The following is a 17628-nucleotide window of genomic DNA, read 5'->3' as shown; positions in this document are numbered from 1 at the left end:
AATTCACTTCAAATTCGGAGAGTGTTCTTGAATATTTTACCTTCTTTGCCAGAATTATATTTATTTTTATTCTTTTATTAACTGTAGTAAGGTTACCGGGAAGCAAATGTTAAAAAGTCTTTACATTTTCCCCACGTTCAATTATCCTTTGATTTCTTTTAGCAGATTCTGAACAGATACTTCCAGCATTCATTCTGCCCTATTATTTCAAGAATAGACACTGGCAAAATCTCTCAATCAGGCGCAGGAACTCGAGCTAATAAAGGAGCTTGAACACTATATTTACTTGGAGAATTTGCTAATTTGTGCAGAAGCTGAAGGGATCCGTGGTTAATGTGCGGGGTTTTTATACGATGAAATTAACGGTAGAGCAAGGTTCACGATCAGGTCACTTGGGAGTTTTCCGACGATCCCAAACTTATTTGATACAGTATTATACCCGCCTCAATTTTGGTAAGTTGATGTTGACCTTTTAAATGGCAACCATCACTTACTTTGAGATCAACTATGAGACTACGATGAAAAACTCCCACTTCGAAGAACGTACATTATATCCAATTTAACATTTCAACCATGAAACACATAGCTTTAAGAAACTGAACCCTTCGCCGGAGTGAAAAATGAAGATCTACAGAAATGCTCGTTACAGTAGTTTCTCTTATTACCCTTAGAAGCTTTGAAATATTACACGGGATGAATGGAAGAAAAGGAAAGGAGGAAGAGATGAGGAAGAATGAACTGCCGAAGGTTGAGGGGCAGCTGCGTCTATCGAATTACTAGTCAACCAAGTATTTGCAGAAATAACGTGAATCAATTCGAAATCCTTCAGTCCTGCTTGGTCGCCGCTCATTTCACAGGGATTTTATAAACTCAGTCGTAATGATGACATTAAAAGCAGATTCCACACAACTGGGTGGTAGGAAGAATATATATATACCGTTATTCGTTGTTGCCATAATATACGGGGTCTCCCGACGATCTCTGTTCAAGCTGTGTCCTTCCATCCTGCTATCTTCCTCTTTCTCTACCGTATTGATCCACCTGAGCCGTGTGCTCGCCTGGTAGTCCTTGTTTCCCGCCGCGGCACTCTGTTGCTCGCACTACGTATTTTCGCCAGGTACGTAATACCTTCGCGAGCGAAGCACCCCCTTTCTATTTTTTACCGAGGGGATAACTGGATAGGTAATTATACCATGTTGACGTACATGGGACACACAATGCCAGTGCTCTGGGTGCTGTGTGGTTCGGATTGCCTCATTAATTTGATAATGCACGAGGCTGACTTCGTTAACGCGCCAGAGCTGTGATCCGAGTCCAAATTCGTATCCGCTATAACAGAGTTCATTAAGTATATACGCTAAGTTTGCAGTGCTATAATGGTATTGCACGGGCTTCGACTGAGGTCTATTTCTTGAAATACCGTAAACACAGAAATATGATATAACGAAGGTTTGAAAGTACAACTGAAATTAAGCCAGTTGAATTTAGTTGAAACAATGTACCCCTAACACGGAATAAAATTGAGCAAAAAAAAAAAAAATATATCAGCTACAATACTACAATTATTGATGACTGAACACATACCGTTATCGAATCGTTTCTACAATGAAAAAATTGCAACGGATTACCGATTTTAATGAATAGGTCTCACTTTGTTCGTAAACGAAGTCTTTACAATTATACAAAAACAGATTTTAGATAACGGTGGAGTATTTGTTATTAAGAAATTCATTCACCATTAATCACTTGTAATGATTTCATTAATCATGTTTTTTAATCAGCTGAAGAGGCAAGCAGAAAATATGACTTTGCCGATTTGTAAAGATTCATTACGACCAAAATAATGCCTGGTTCAATAAAATTGTTCACATGTCCTGATTTTTTCACTGTATAAATGATTTAATATTCGGATCTCTCCGTAGTCTTCAATAATTATGCTATTTAGGCTGAAATTGATGTTTCTTTTTTATTTTTTGTTCCGAGGGAATATCGTTCCGACTAAATCTACCTTGACGAACTTCAGTTGTACTTTCCAGTCTTTGGCCTTACATGAAATTTAGGTCTTCACTCTTTGACTGGACTGTACGTTTGGTAAATCCTTAACCTTAATGCGAAAGGAAGCGTCGACAGTCTTTTACAAAGTCCATTTTCACCTTTGTATTTATTGAGGTGTGAAATTTCTATAGTCATCTTGTCGAAATCAATTAATCGAATGTTGAAAACGTGTCACTTTTGCTACAATTGGAAAAGTATCTTCGGAAATATAAATGGTGTTTTCCTCGTCAAATGTTACTTTTCACAGTGTTCGGGACGTGGGTGCAGTTTGTTACATTTGACAGTTATGCCTTGTCGTTTTGCGTGTCTTTTACAATAACTTTATTGTCAACAGGTATTGAAATTATTACCATGAGTGAAATGAAATTGTATACTCAATGTAGAAATACGAGTTGATGAATGCTCCAATACTCATGAAAACAATGCAACGATAATGATTAATCGTTATTGAGATGATTGATAGATTATAGTTATTAAACTTTCCTATAGTTGTTTGTGAAATGGCTCGCAGAGACTTACAATTTCACACTGGCTACGGGGGTTTGATCTGTAGTGAATTTTATCGACTTTTCGCCAAATCTGAAACTCGGTTTGTATAAATCGGTACCGTTTATTCGCGTTATATTGTCAATGAAACCTGTGAAGTTTGTGCTTCAAATTTTGCGGCACTAAGCCAGCTGTGTAGGAAGAGTAAGAATGGCATTAAAGGCAGGGTGGTAATTTCACAACGGAGCTTAATATATTTGAAAGCGTTGCTTTCGCAAAACTGAAAGGCTCACAGTTGAATTAACCGACCATGCGCCGATCGATGAATTAATAAGCGGTTGACGGTGAGCGCGAAGAAAGCACAGTAGACAACTAACTTGTATAAAAATACCTTTAATAAATAAGTAACACCTAACAATGAATAAATTATTATTCTAAGCGGTAAGGACATTCACACATTATTTTTTAAGTAATTTTCACACTTGCATACATACATAACCACCTGTTATTCTTTACTATATACATTAATAGTAACGTCTAGTATGTAAACTTGTTGCAATTAGCCGATGAATCGATCCAGTTAATAACCAATAAATTAGGGGAGACCTTTCTCTGAGCAATAAATAGGTATTATTACTGTATATCGACTTATACATAAAGCCGAAAGACAACTGTCCACCGGGGAAGTTTAATTCTTTCACCTGCATGGGAAACCTCTTGTTTCCACGAAATATCCAAGCTTCCATGTGCTCCAGCATCTTTAGCAGCATCAATGGAAATATAAATAGGTGTGCGACCCGATTGAATTCCGTGAATAGAAATATTCCTCAGTTTCAACGATTACGCAGTGACATATATCTATATATAATATTATATATATTATATATAATAGTACCTTATGTTCTATATCCATGGCGAGATATAGAAAGATAAAAAAAAGAAATTTAAATATGCAGATCGTGTTTGAGAGCGAAGGGAAACATTGAACATTCGTTCTCTTCGACTCGTTCGACTTCACGTAAGTGAGCCAAGGGAAAGAGCGATAGGAAGTCAGTCGAAATACAGTCAAGCACATTGACGTCGTTAGAAACGAAGGAGTAACAATTGGAAATTAATATACTTTGAAATTCGAGCTCAAGAATGAGACAATCGAACGGTGTCGCTACTACCCGCAATGTTTGAGCTGATCTACTTTGGAGTATTAGCTTCAGACACCAGTAATACTGTGCAGCCATGGCTTAAAGTAAGTTGTTCTCATGTAAACACCAGGAAGATAGGGAGCAGCGCACTTGATGCCGTGGGAAACAGTCCCCGCCAATTCCCACCTGCCGTCGGAACGTTGTAGCATCAGAGGTCCGCCACTGTCACCCTGGAAACGGAAACATCAATTGTTTTATGGCGACTACGAAGTGAAATACGTAATTCGAAAAGTGTCTTCGTTGATTGACTTATAGTTTGTGTATACTTTGATTGAAAAAAATTCAAGAATGAATACTGATTTTGATTCCGACCTCACAGGAATCCCTTTGTCCATTGGCGTAACCTGCGCACAAAAAGCTGTCAAGAATGAGCTTCCGATGACCGATGGTCTGGAACATCTCTTGACAAACTTTATTTTCCATAATCGGCACTTCGACCTCTTGTAGAACAGAAGGAACTCCGCCATCTGTAACGATTGAGTAAACCATTCTGAGATTTCGTTCATCACTGGATGAAGTGGATGTTCGTTACATGATATTGAGGGTATTTTTGTTTTAGGGATGAAACCTGTGTTTCCATGTTTATCGGTGAGTTCCTCGACTGTACGTAATCACGTAACATCAAATCTTAAAAAAATGAGCAAAACGTAATTTTAACGCGCGATGATTTTTAGACTATGTAGGTGTAGATCTTTTGCAGTTTCTGGATCATTACACGCAGAATTTTCGTCCAAGGAAGATCGACTCATGAGAGTAAGTCCATATCAGATCCAGTGAACCCTGAATACGTTAGTACAGTGAAGTCGAATTGATTATTCACAATGGGGTAGCGGAAACTAGCAAAGGGATACTCACTGTATTTAAGTCTCCCCCATCCAGTGACTGTAGCCATTCTTCCAGTAAAGTCTGCGCCGTCATCTGGCATGCAGATCGGAACTATGTGCATATCGAATGCTACTGGTGTTTCCATCTCCAGAATAGCCAAATCATTTTCGAAGGTTGCTGGGTCGTAGTTACGGTGAACAATAACTCGTTTAACGTTCCGAGATACGCTACGCTTTGTCTCGTGTTCGCCGGTGATATCAAACTCGCCGAGTACTGCCACAAGCGATGCCAGGAATCTGTCGATAGCGTTTAAAATATCGATATTAGCTAAATACATATAGGCATGTGATATTGGGGCACATATCCAAGACCTACACTTTTGTAATGAATGTATGAGTCGGCAATTTCTTGCACAGTCCATTAAACCACTCCCAGATAAAACATGCAAATCACGTCCTTGTGGAGAGTTTTCATGCTTTATCAACCATCGGACCAAACTGATACATAATTATTCTGGGCTCTATATGGAATACATCAACATACCACAGTAACTATTATACTCACCCTGGTTGACAGTGGGCAGCGGTGGTGACATATTTGTTTGTGATAAGTACACCGCCACATTTATTTTTTGTGAATAATCCCAACCAAGTTGCCTCACGTACAAGAACTTGCCAGGGCCATTCGCCAAACTTGGCCGCTTTTCCTCCAACGATTCTCCCTGTTTTCATCAACGGCCTAACGCCGCAATCTGTGGAAATCAGGAAAAACGTGTACTATCGATTGCTTTATTGTTATTGGTCAACATTGGAAAATTATATGAGAAATTGACCTCTTTCATAATTTGGTTTATGACTGCTGGCGCTTATTTCGGTAGAACTCACTACAGGCCTTTCAGTTTCTATGGAACTGAATTCCGTATTTGTGGTAGTAGGCACAGTTGGCTTCCTGACTGGTTTTGGTCTCTTGCTGACGGTTTGTGGTGGTTTTGTGGTCGTGGCACTTGGTGTAGCTGGCTTCGGTTTAGTCGTCGAAACTTTTAGGGGTCGGGTAGGTTTGTTGGAAACAGTCACAGTCTTTTGGGTTGTCGTAGACAAGCGTGTTGGCGGTCGTTTAGTGGGAGTCGGCTTCTTGGTGGGGGACGGAGATGACGAAACTGTTGGTCTACGAATTGGCTTCTTCGTGGTGACAGTGATGGGTGGTTTTTGACTAACTGTGGGTTGAGCAGGACTTTGCGTTGTCGTGTTTGTCTTTTTCTTGTAAACTACATCACCCAAGTCGTCGAAGTTATCCTGAAGCGACTCAACAATCTTATTGACAAAGACATCAACCTTGTTTCCTAGAACATCGTCTTCGATAAAGGCTGGCGTTGGGATATCATTCTCGTCAATGTTTTGGAAATCGGGATAAAAAGTTTGATTGAACGATTCAACAATCGTGGGTTTTTCCTGTTGCGAGGATGGAACAGACATGTTTAGGTTCGGATTCCTGACTGGTGGGAAGTTATTGAAATCATCAGGAGCCGTTGTCTCGTCTTCCGGACTCACCGGCGTAGCAATTCCTTCATTACTTACAAAGATCGGGTCTTTAAAGATTATTGGATTGTGTGCAATTATAGTTTCCTGGGGCCAGGTGACAGACCCAGAACCAGGCTGACTGTATGACGGTTTAAGATGGAAAGCTGGCTTCTCTGACCACGTGGAAAGAGTTACGGGTGATATTGGAGGCTTTTTGGTCTCGATTTCGTAATAAACCGTAGCATCCGGTCTCTGAGAGTCAACCGCTTGGTGAACCGTCGGCCTCACAGTTTGAGGTGTTCCCGCTGGTTTTACAGTGGTCTCGCTGTTGACGACGATGGGCTTTGTACTCGTGGCACCGTCTTTCAAGTCAACGCTTATGTAACTGGAGGATACTACTCGTGTGTTATTGGACTCCATGTTGTTGGTCGATATGACCGTGTTTATGTTGTGCGTTATAGTTGTTGAAAAGGCGGGTTTCTTTGAAGCAGCAGGCTCGGCAGTAGTCGGGGGCCGTCGTGGAGGTGTTTTATGGTCACCTTTCGTAACATATTCAGTTCCCAGGGGACCCAAAACGATCACAGTTGGCGCAGGTGGATTAGTAGATGGTCTGTTTGAGTATATATTTTGAGTAGATGAACCAGTGTTGTACGTTCCCTGAGTAGATGATATCGGTGTATAAGTCTTCACAGGAGTATCGTGAGTATCCGCTTTGTCAGGATTCTCGGCATGTTGAGTTACCTCATAATCGTAATATACCGAACCTTGATTGGGTTTGTAAAAAGTGTATGGAAAAGTGACTGTTGTCGCATCAGGCCGAGCAGATGGACGAACAGAAGGAAACTTGATTTCTGGTGGTCCGACGGACGTTCCGTCAATGCTCGCCCATGTTTGTATGCCAGAATCGTCGTCATGGGGGTCAGGATGGGAATTGGGCTCGGGAAGGGGTTCAGGTTCTGGGGTTGGGTTACTATCATTTAACAGTGATATGATGTGATTAATCGAATTCTCTTCGTGGTCAAGAACATCGTGTTTTTTGTTCCCAGATTGAGTTTCGTATGTGATTGTTGGTACTCTAATCAACTCATCTTCTTGTGCATACGTTGTTGGTGACATTGGAGTGGTAGGACCATTCTTCGCGGTTGAAATGTACTTGGTATTCTTTTCTGACATTACTTCGTCTGCCCCTGTGACCAAGTGATCTTCCTCCGGAGATTTTGACGATGCTTTCAACAAGTTACTGTTTATTGTTGAGGTACTGTGGACGCTGACAGGTTTTTCGTGCCCCAGCCCAGGCGGCTTTGCGTTTGGCCTCTGCGGTCTTGAAGGCAGCGAGTACAGTTCATAAGTTACAGATGACATTTGTTGCGCATTGTTGGGTCTCTCAGTTACCGTAGGAACCTTCTTGGTTGAAATGCCGTGAGGGATCGATGGAGTAAGAGACGACTCCATTTCGGTGGCGATTTTCTGAGTCAAAGCTTCTACCTTCTGAGTAACTTCTTCAACTTTTTGCATCATTGCGTCAGGAAGCTTCTGAGTGTTTGGCCTGTGGATATTTGACTGATCAGTTCCACTATTAGGCTTTGATAAAGAAATAGATCCCGGTATGAAGATGTCATCGGGATTATTACTTTCGGTAAATAAGCTACCATTCTCATTCAGTAATATCGTATCGGGACTTGAATGGTTGTTATTACCAATTCCCTGCGAAAACAAAACAGGCAACTGATCGACCGGATCAGCAATTTGCAAGACTTGATCAGGATTTAAAAAGGTTGTTACGGTGTCAATGTCTCCTGGGTTTTGACTATTCTGAATATTATTGTTGGAAGCTGAATGGGTGATTAGTCCAGGTAGCCGCAAATCGTCCAAGTTGCTTTGCTGCTGCAAGAGAGCAGAAAAGTCAGATTCAAGATGACTCACGTCAACTTGAGGAGTTTTTGTTTTATCTTGAGTACTGCTAGTGTGATGAAGGGTTGACGAAGGTGGTCTAAACGTTGAAATTTTGATATTCATATTTCCTCCAGCTCCAAGAACCTCTGAGAGTGTTGGTATGTCTGGTCTTCTTATGTCGGAACCATCTACGACAGTTGTTTGACTATTTTGTCCTTGACTGGGAACTTGCGAAGGTACTATCCCCATTGGAGTTCCGTCAGGATTCAGAAGAATCGGCATGTCGGGAACGTGATCAACTTCATAGATATTTTGGAGTCCTGCGGTACTCGGGCCAGTCTCATATAATTCTTCAGCCGGTCGTTCGGAAGGCAGCTGGCAGCAAGCGCCGAACAGAAATCCGTCCATACATGCACCAACAACTTCGCCACTTCTTCGTGTGCATTCATGGTTGAACATGCAAACGGCTGGTTCGTTTGAGACAATTCTAGTTGGGTGTGTGGGTTGGCATACTTTGGGAACTATCCTGTATCCACCGAACAATTTTCTGCCTGAAATTGGTAAATAAAGTACCGGTTACTCGATTTATTCTCTTCAACAAGAATAATACGTTAACGTAAAATAGTGAAAGTTATAATTCTTATTACAAGGGGACTCATAGTTGTATCCAATTTTGTTAGATCATGATAGAGAAATATTAAGTGTCGGTGGGTATCACAGCCCGCACGTCTTTACTTCCTATCAATCTATACAGTTACACGCGCACGCGGAATGTTGCATATGATTTCAGGAAATGCACTGTATGTACATTTCTCAATATAACTTGACCCGTGACCTACTTCATTCTGGTGGCCCTAAACTTCTTATATAAAACTGAATAAAATAGGTCCCTATGCTAATTAGCTCGCACGCCCGAGGCCGTAACCGTGATCGTTTCAATCTACTCAGCATCAGCTGGCTGCCAATACCAAGTAGCTCGTTAAATTGGACAACTCTCGAACATGAATGGCAACAAGGCAATATTCAGTACGCATCCTGATCTGGAAATTAGAAATGTGTCATCAGACGCCACCACTATTACTAATGGTCAAACTAGAACATTCTTATTTTGCTGATCGAAGGTTTCCAATACATTGCTAACCTATTCGTTTCTATTATGGTTAGTCACTAACGATCGATACCCGTGCATCTATATGCCAGCTCGCACTTTCTTCCGACAATTTCTCTTTGTCAATTTCATTTCAATGCACTGCAGGTTCTTCGCTAATTGAAAGTATTGTTTGTAACGATGATAAACAAGTATAATGGTAATGAACAAGCGGGTATACCTTTTGCTTGAGGCACGTAGGACACCGAGAAGGCGGATGTCGTCACTAAGATTGTGAAGAAGACGTACGCTTTCATGTTTCTTCTCGGAACCATCTGAAACATTTATGATCGATTGAAAAGTAATTGATAATTACAAATTTTAGGCCAGTACTACTACTTTTGTGCAATGAATTACACTTGGAATTACGTAATTATACAACATAGTTGGCGTATATATGGTCGTTGTCAGCATCCTTCTACTTGTATAGGTGCCCATCGTAACCCGGTGAACCGTTAAAAGAAAATATCGGTTGGATAATGTAAGCCTCAGAAGTATATACCGTCGCAAAGAAGCAGCTATTTCTGACATTATCGATCTTTTGTTCTACTCTTTTTGCTCTTTTCACATATTGAACTAGAATTCAATATTGGATAAGTAAGTAGGTGCTGTCAAAAACTAGGCCCCTGCCAAAATTGTGTGAAATGGTTCGAACTTCAAGTTTTCAGGATCACCGATATGTCTGATCAAACGGGAAATGGACAAGGAGGTGTAAATCAATTATACTGTTATCACTCCTATCGACGCCAATGCGCTCGTACTTGACGCACCGCACAGCTCTCCACGCGTTTCACGCACAGGTTTCGTTCATACACATGAAATCCCGTTATCCGCAACCGAGCATAGCCATGGTATGGCATACTGAACTGAAAGAAGAGAGAGAAGAGAGAAAGATAGGGAGATGGGAAAACAGAGAAGGAAGAAGACGAAGCAGAAGACAGAGAACGAAACGAGACAGGCAGAGGTAGCGAGCAGGTAGTATCATGGTGGTGTAGGTTCACGAAGGCACAAGCCACCGGTAACCTAGTTACTAGATTCCCGGGCTGCACCATTCCAACCGAGCCTTTCGGTCGTTGGCGAGAAAACTAATAAAAGAAGAAGGGGGGGGGGGGGGGGGGGATCGTAAGAATACGGAAGGTATGAAAGAAGAAAAGTTGTCACTCCTTAGGATCGGTAGGTAATCGTTCGGCACCCAATGTCTGATTATCAAAAATTGATCTTGCAGAGCAATGCATGGAGGAATATTCGAATGTGTAAATTGTATTAAATCTTCGATGATGAAATAATCCACTTGGACTATTATTGCATGATGATTTTCCATAAAGATGCCCTCGATAAGCAACAATACTCCCAAAAAGTCTCGGTGTTTCATTTCTTCTTTGGGTTACTTTTCCTCATAAAATTTAGCGCGTTCTCATACGAGCTGAGTGGTGTATGACCTCTTGAAGATCGGCGAAAGGCTAGGTCAAGGCTTCTGTGCACCCAGCTAACTCTAGAGAGGCAAATACACGGCGGAACGTTGGACGAAAAAAGTAAGCATGCCGCAAAGTGGCCAGTGATCTATAATCACTGTAAGAGGGTCGATGTGATACGGTGAATATTTATTTTCGAATCATGAATATGAAGTGAAACGGTCTACAAATTGATGACATGATTCGGTTTTAGAATATCAACAAGCGACCGTGCAGCCGAGTATATTTTTTCCCCTCTCTTTTATTCTTACAGTGCCTAACTAGCGAACCTAATTATTGCCAAGCACGAAACCGGCTCGCGTGCACAGCAGTGCGTGCGCTATCTGTCTGTCCGGAAAGTGCAAGTTTAACTTGTAAATAACGCATAGTTACTGCATTTTTTAAATTATCTACAGAATGTAGGCTTATCTTAGATACGGCAGAGTGCCCTTAGTTTATCATGAAACTTTATCATCTATGTATATCTTAATGGTTCGTTTTTCTTCAAATACGTCCCAGTACTATACGCATATGCCAAGAGCTTGGTGAATGCAAACTGATACTGATATTTCATTACGAGTATGTTTTTTCAGAATTATGATATTTTTATGAGCATTTTTCGGTAAAATGCTTAATGAAGTTGCAAAGTAATAATAATACATGCCCGATAAGATCTGAAACTTGCATCAAGCTCCTTGGCCTTGGCTTCGAGTGCCGTTAGACGATCGGTTAGAGTTACATGATACATGCAGCAGAAAAGCAGTTTCTATAGGATTCCATTTTTGTGTCTCTCTCTGTCGTACATGATGTACAGGTACAGAGATTAAATTATAGTTTCATCTACTCCATGCGACCGATAAACTCGACTGAAATATTCTAGGAAATGTCACAAACACGTTACTCTAGGTGTTCGGAGAGTGTTCTCGGTGGAATATGAACAACGTTGAGTGGAAAGCATCCAAAGAAATACGTATAAATATAATTTTGTCTTCTTTTGCCAAATGTTAACAGAAGGCCCAAGAATTTTCTTGCTTACGATGTACGTTCCCTTTAAAATTCAACGAACAACTGTCGATGTAAATAAGTCTGTCTGATAAGTGTATCTAGCAATAAGTGATGAATCTACGTATAAGCGTCGAGCCTTACATTATGCGGATCACGAATCCTCAATCGTGACCAACCGCGAATGCGCGCACAGAGAAAGCTTCTTCTGTCTTCTCGATTATCAGATCTGGGTGACCCAATTGCATTGCAACAGTTCAACTTCCTCTGCAACGATTGAAATTATTTGTTATTATCACTGACGCGTACTTCAGGCAGGCTGAAGCGATGTTCAAAGAACGGTAAAACCTAGCTACAATTCGAGATGACGAAGAATTAAGGCATGAAAGCTCGGTTCTGAAACCTCCCCATACATCGAGTACGAGGATACATTGACTCGATCTGGTCTCTGCGCTCTTCAGACCTCGTAAAATCTCTGTAGCTTATAGTTGCAAGGGATGCCGAAGAAATAAATTCCTAGAAGCGAGCAGTTTGACCCCTTGAGAAGATAGCCCGACGAGCTTAGGTCCTCGTGAAACGTGGATATATGTGTTAACTAAATTATCATGTTAATTTTGTGATGACAGAGCCGGTTGTTCGCCATTGACCGTTACAAAGCTTGGTATGTGTCATGCGCACCAATGTCAGCGCCCAGCAACGGGTGCTGATGAATTTTCCTCAACATTTTCTAACCACTACTTCATTCAGGTATCACTTTCAGACAGCAATCAAATGATCACTCGACAAGAGAAAATAAAATTAAGGCAAAATATCTAAAAACACGCTCGCGTTCAGAAAAAGTATCAACTCCATGTGGCCAGGTGAAACGAAGCGTAGGAAAGAATCACCTACATTCTGACCACCTCTTTACCCACAGTCTAGCTTTCTCCAGACTCCACCTGACGGCCACGGTTAATTTGACCGGATCATTTACTCGTCCTCCGAAATGAGACGTAAACGCATGCTAAAAATCAATCGCGCTTACGAGCCTAAAGAATTACTATTGAAAAAACAAGGACAATGGAATTGGTAAAAAATGGGGTATTGTGTGTAAATGCTGAATAAATCCTTGTGAAATAAGATGCAGATATCGAACATCAACACTGTTAGCCGTCAATAACTCCAAACACTATAAACTATAGAGTTAATCTTAACTGCATACAAAAGATAAGACTGGTTGACTTACATTGAATGTTTGAAGATGGTTCGACTAGTTACGGAAAGACGAATGTTGAGATGGTTAGAACATTACGTTTGCGTGGGTCTTTAGCCTTTACTTCCGGAATGCAATCCTCTTGACGTCAGTGCTGTAGCGGATAAGTCACTATACTTTATAGCTTTTGCCACCTATGGAGACACTGGAAGTCCACCGTTCCTCGTGGATGTTGTCGTATTTGCGTAGATCTTTATGTATGAAAATTTGGAGTTTTGTCGATCACTGTAAATGGCAGAAGCAGAACGTAGTCCTCTCTTCCGCTGTTCGAAATTCGTGATGGTGGATTGACAACGTTCAATTATACCCAGGTACTCAGTCTGCAGCAGTTGATCTTTGTTGGAGAACGACGGTAGTCCTTTTTCAAAACTGGTCCCGGGCGGGTAACGGAATCACTGTACAACTCTTCTTCGTAACTGATCCCACAATATCGCGAACGAACAACGTTTCGGTCGTAAGTTAAAAGAAAGTACGAAAAAGTTAAACCGACCGATCCAAAGTCGACGAGGGTTACAGGCAGAGCACACTGCCGGTACCAAAGGACGGTATGTATCGAAAGCACGCCGAGCTGATCAAAGTCTGTTCTGTCCACTATCGAGCCATCCAGTTAGTTAAGTGGAAGCTACCTGTCTGTCGAGCACTCTATGCCCTGGCAAAACGGGCATGGCTTGGGTCTGGCATGTGGTGGAATTACATGGCAAAGTCATAAGCGGTGCTCAAGTGGTGGTAGACCGAAGCAAGTTACCCACGATGCGAACGAAGAGGAGAGGGGCAGCTGGTGGAAGAAGCACGAAGTGAAGTACAGGACGATTGGTGGACAAGGCGAGCGCAGGGAGAGGCGCAAAAGGTAAAGTGGGTCAGTGGCCCAAGTCACATGGTGGGGCCCGACGTCTCTCGGCACACTGTCCTACTCCCTGACGATGTTTCGTCGCCGACGGTGCACGTGCATTTCCATCTTCGATTGACAAAAATTCAACCTAAGGCCGTGCCGAGCGCCAAGGACAGAGAGACAAGGGCCAGGTAAGCTGCACCGTCAAACTCAAGAGAGATGAAATTTCTCCCAGGTCGTTAATGGACGCGAAGATTACTCCCGCTGCCTCGGTAATATACGGATCCATTAGCCAAGGGTCACGGAAGGATCGACACAAAAGTTAACTGCGTCTTTGAAACTTCCCGGGTAGCTCGCTGGGCGTAATTTCTGGAATTTTCCGAGATATCAGAGCTGTACATTCGTTGATAATTTATATAAACTGGTAGGTATGTTGATGTTGAAGAAACAGGCCGTTTTAGCAAATGCGGTTCACCGTTGTTGCTCGAACTACGGTAGTTCAAGGCCACTGTCAGCAATTAGATCAGTATCTTTCGATGATGTTACTCTGCCTCTTACGACGACAAAAAATGACAATCTCTCCGATTACAGACGAACGTTTATAATACGTAATACGTAACGTTCCGAGTTCTGTGCAACGGTGATTGTGTGATTTTAAACAATTAGCGAGTATTAAGATGCCATTGCGTAATCCATTTGAATCCATGCGAATTTGGATAATACGCCATGTAGTATCGTTTTTTATGCTCGTTGTGTCTGCAGGTAGAAGATAGTTACGTTTCAGCCAGTCTAACGGTATTAATCCAGAATTTCTGTTCAATACCATCGACCAAACACTGCCCATTATCACCTTCCCAGACACTCCATGTGGTGTAGACATAGATGAGATAAAACTTTAACACTGATCGATCCTACTCTTGCCTTGGTGACAACTTTATAACTATCCAAAAATGTGAAGATATAACGAAACTTGTCCTTCAAGCAATTGATCCATCGCCAGATGAAAATTGAAACGTGCAAACGGTTCGATAAAGCAGGTTTTTGCGATGATATGATGACGGACCAAGTTTCCCAGCTGATAAAATGAATCAGGATCAGCCGACATCAGTAAGTGTTAATCATCCGTAACGGTCTCGAACTCTTCGGTACACGTTAACTGCATCTCGATCTGTATCTAAGTCAGTGCTTATAAGCACGCAGCTCACTCTTGGGTCACAACTTGGCAATGATCGTTGTACACCACATTATACGAGTATAACTCTGCCCGCAAGTACGTGTAATGATTGTGGGAACTAAAATAAGGCTGAGAACGAGCCGCGAGATCAAATTTGGTCCCCGACAAACATCTTCCGCCGGTTACATACCATAATTGCCTAGCTTGGACCACCAGCGGATCTCGATGACCCACTAACGTAATTCAGCACCTGCAACTTTTGTGTATGTACATATGTACACACTATGCTGCATAGGTATGAATATACATAAGCACACATTTGAATTGCGGTGAGCACGAATTCTAGCGTTATGCTGAGTGGGGAAACTAGGGCCAATATGGCGGCTATGGTAGTTGATTATCACCGGATATGCGATAAAAAATTCACACGCCGCGGCGCTGATCGGTATAGCTCCCTAAAATTTTCTCCAGTCTTCATGTGCCATTCCATTCTTTGATGCGCTCTCATTGCCGCTGTTGAGAGAGTGTATACGAATTGAGGTCATTATTTGCGGTCGAATTTACCTATCTGACGAGGCGAATCGATTATCGCTATCTAATATCTTTTATACCAAGTACTTGCACTTGCTGTTAAGATAAGATATATTTCAATAACTTGATGCTTATTTATTTTTTCGAGGAGTGTTTCTTCACGAATTATACAGCTGTTTTCGGTGATTAGATTTGGATAATACGTAATAAGGTTGTAATAGATATATTCTTGTGGATGCGTTACGGATTTTTCCCAACATTGCGTGTTTCAACTTCTTTATTATCGAGCTCATTTATCTAGAACGTCAGGGTCTTCAACGATTGCGATAAAAAGAGTGCTTCGACCGAAAACAAAAACAATGTGTTCTTGAAGTGGAAAAGAACGTGCCGGAGATAAAGAAAAATTTCATACATATATCCGACGGTACACAATACTTATTAACGATATGATCTGAAATATCGTAGATACGTTTGTCCGACTTTAGGATTATTTTACAACGGGGAAGTTCCATGATTTGTTTTTTATTTCATATTTCATGAGTGTGGGGAAAAATAATTTGGTCACCATTTTTCTTCCTCCATTTGAAACAAAGTTTAAGCAGACACAGCAGGTGGAAAAAAATCATCATTGTGTGACGTAATCCATGCTAAAGTATACCTGTATAATATCAAACTGATTGTGAGTGACATTCAATTGTATACAGGGTGTTTACGTTAACTCTGCATATACTTCTAGGGTGTGTAGGAGCTGCCTGAGCAAGCATTTCGAGGTAAGACATCCATGGTTGGAAACTCATCCCAAAAGGGTTTTGAAGGAATTGGTACCGCGCGTTTGTTCGTAGTGTAATGAATCAGATGTGATCACTTTCGACCCAACGTTTTATTCAGCCGTAGACAAAAGTACAAAGTTCTTATGTGAAGTCAACAAAACGATAAACTCGCTAAAATATCTGAGGCATTGACCAGACATTCCATGGAATGCCTTTTTCAAGATGACGGACAGTTTGAACAACGACTGTGAAATATCCGCTTTAGTCTGGTCGAATGACGAATGACCGTGCATTTTGGGAAAGACGCAATTTTTGTTTCGTTTCGTAGGGGGGTCGGCCATGAGCGTAAAACTCAATTTCCGGGACCGTAAGGTTGAAGGAACGACCGCCATCTTGAAATAAAAGGTGTAATTAGATTTCTTAATTTATCTCTGTAACCTTCAGGCTGACAAAAATTTTGCACATAGCTTTTATGTAGTTGATATAATTATCCATAACTTTTATTAATAACTTTTTCCGCTACCCTAGAAGTATGTGCAGAGATAACATAAACACACTGTATAACTATTGAAATTATCATTTTTAACGTAAATGAAAAAAATGTTTCTTAATTATTTTTAAAAACTATACTTTGTGCATTTATAAGAAGCTGAATATTTTACCATGAAATTTTCCTATTAGATAGCAACTCAATTTTGTCGCCCATCGATTTCCGTGTTTGATGTCAATTCGTTGTCCTTAGTTTGATTATACCAATTCCCAGATGTGACGATGAATCAGAGCTCAGGCATCTTTGTCATCGCGAGGTGAGTGAATTTAGCTGAAGGCTGATTTTAGAAAATATCAAAATTCGAATGAGTGCAACAGTGCTTTCTAACTTCCATCGAGTAGTGCTCGCGTGAATCCACTAAAATTGAAACCAGTCGTGTGAGAACTGTGTGTAAATACGACCTGACCCAGATAAGAATGGATCGGGCGTACAGTGAAGTGAAAGAAATGCCAGTACAAAAGAATTATGAAACGAATATTAAATACGAGTAACTGAAATAAATTGAAATTATATTCAATTGAAGCCGTAGCTATTCCATATACATTGAAAACGATTGCAAACCTGTGAATTTGACTTGTGCAGAAGTTTAGATCTTATTAAAGTATTTTCAGACTTCACATCCCTTTACAGTTTTTTTTAAAACTCTTTTTCCAATGTGACAAGTACATTATTGCTCAGTGTTGAGCTGAATCGAGTTTTGTTTTGTAATCGTCTGGTACTTATACTTTTTTCTCTGATCTGTACACCCGACGTTTCCCTAGCAAGAAAGTGGATCTTAGATGATCCTTGAACTCCTCGAGTTGCACCGTTCGATTCGTTTCATCTGCTTTCTTCTACACCTCGTTAACGAACATTTTGTGTCACATTCCAAAAGATCTCAGTCATCATTACCGCAGGAAAAGGCGGGGCAGGATGGAATAATTTATGCTAGACATAGTTAGAATAAG

The 17628-nt window shown here is 41.0% G+C and overlaps 1 protein-coding gene and 1 long non-coding RNA gene across 3 annotated transcripts; one reads left to right on the top strand and one right to left on the bottom strand.

Annotated features, from left to right (window-relative positions):
* Positions 1-2225: 2225 nt before the first annotated feature.
* On the top strand, positions 2226-13354 carry LOC124293150. The gene is made up of 3 exons (XR_006903083.1): positions 2226-2338; positions 10291-10295; positions 13344-13354. It is a non-coding gene; the product is annotated as an uncharacterized LOC124293150 (long non-coding RNA).
* LOC107223578 (serine protease filzig) lies at positions 2915-13517 on the bottom strand. Of its 2 annotated transcripts, none has more exons than XM_015663333.2 (7): positions 12801-13517; positions 9304-9397; positions 5398-8526; positions 5130-5316; positions 4596-4861; positions 4053-4207; positions 2915-3910 (listed from the first exon to the last, which is right to left on the bottom strand). In XM_015663333.2, the coding sequence occupies exons 2-7, from the start codon at positions 9395-9397 to the stop codon at positions 3749-3751; spliced, it is 3993 nt and encodes a 1330-aa protein (XP_015518819.2). In that variant the 5' UTR covers positions 12801-13517; the 3' UTR covers positions 2915-3748. The 2 variants fall into 2 exon arrangements, with proteins under 2 accessions (XP_015518819.2, XP_046588909.1); XM_046732953.1 differs by lacking the exon at positions 12801-13517 and adding an exon at positions 11720-11836.
* Between the last annotated feature and the right edge of the window lie 4111 nt (positions 13518-17628).

This window comes from Neodiprion lecontei, chromosome 2 (genome assembly GCF_021901455.1).
Source record: "Neodiprion lecontei isolate iyNeoLeco1 chromosome 2, iyNeoLeco1.1, whole genome shotgun sequence".
In the NCBI taxonomy this organism is placed as follows: Eukaryota; Metazoa; Arthropoda; class Insecta; order Hymenoptera; family Diprionidae; genus Neodiprion; species Neodiprion lecontei.
The sequence above is the reverse complement of the archived record's forward strand: the minus strand, read 5'-3'. Positions and strand labels throughout refer to the sequence as shown.

Bases quoted from the DNA above. Each gene is read 5' to 3' on its own strand.
- LOC107223578 (XM_015663333.2), bottom strand. From the start codon at position 9,397: ATGGTTCCGAGAAGAAACATGAAAGCGTACGTCTTCTTCACAATCTTA. The intron at 4,862-5,129 runs GTGAGTATAATA...CGCTATCGACAG, and splicing joins GCTGCCCACTGTCAACCAGG to ATTCCTGGCATCGCTTGTGG. The intron at 3,911-4,052 runs GTCGGAATCAAA...TTCCGTTTCCAG, and splicing joins GACAAAGGGATTCCTGTGAG to GGTGACAGTGGCGGACCTCT.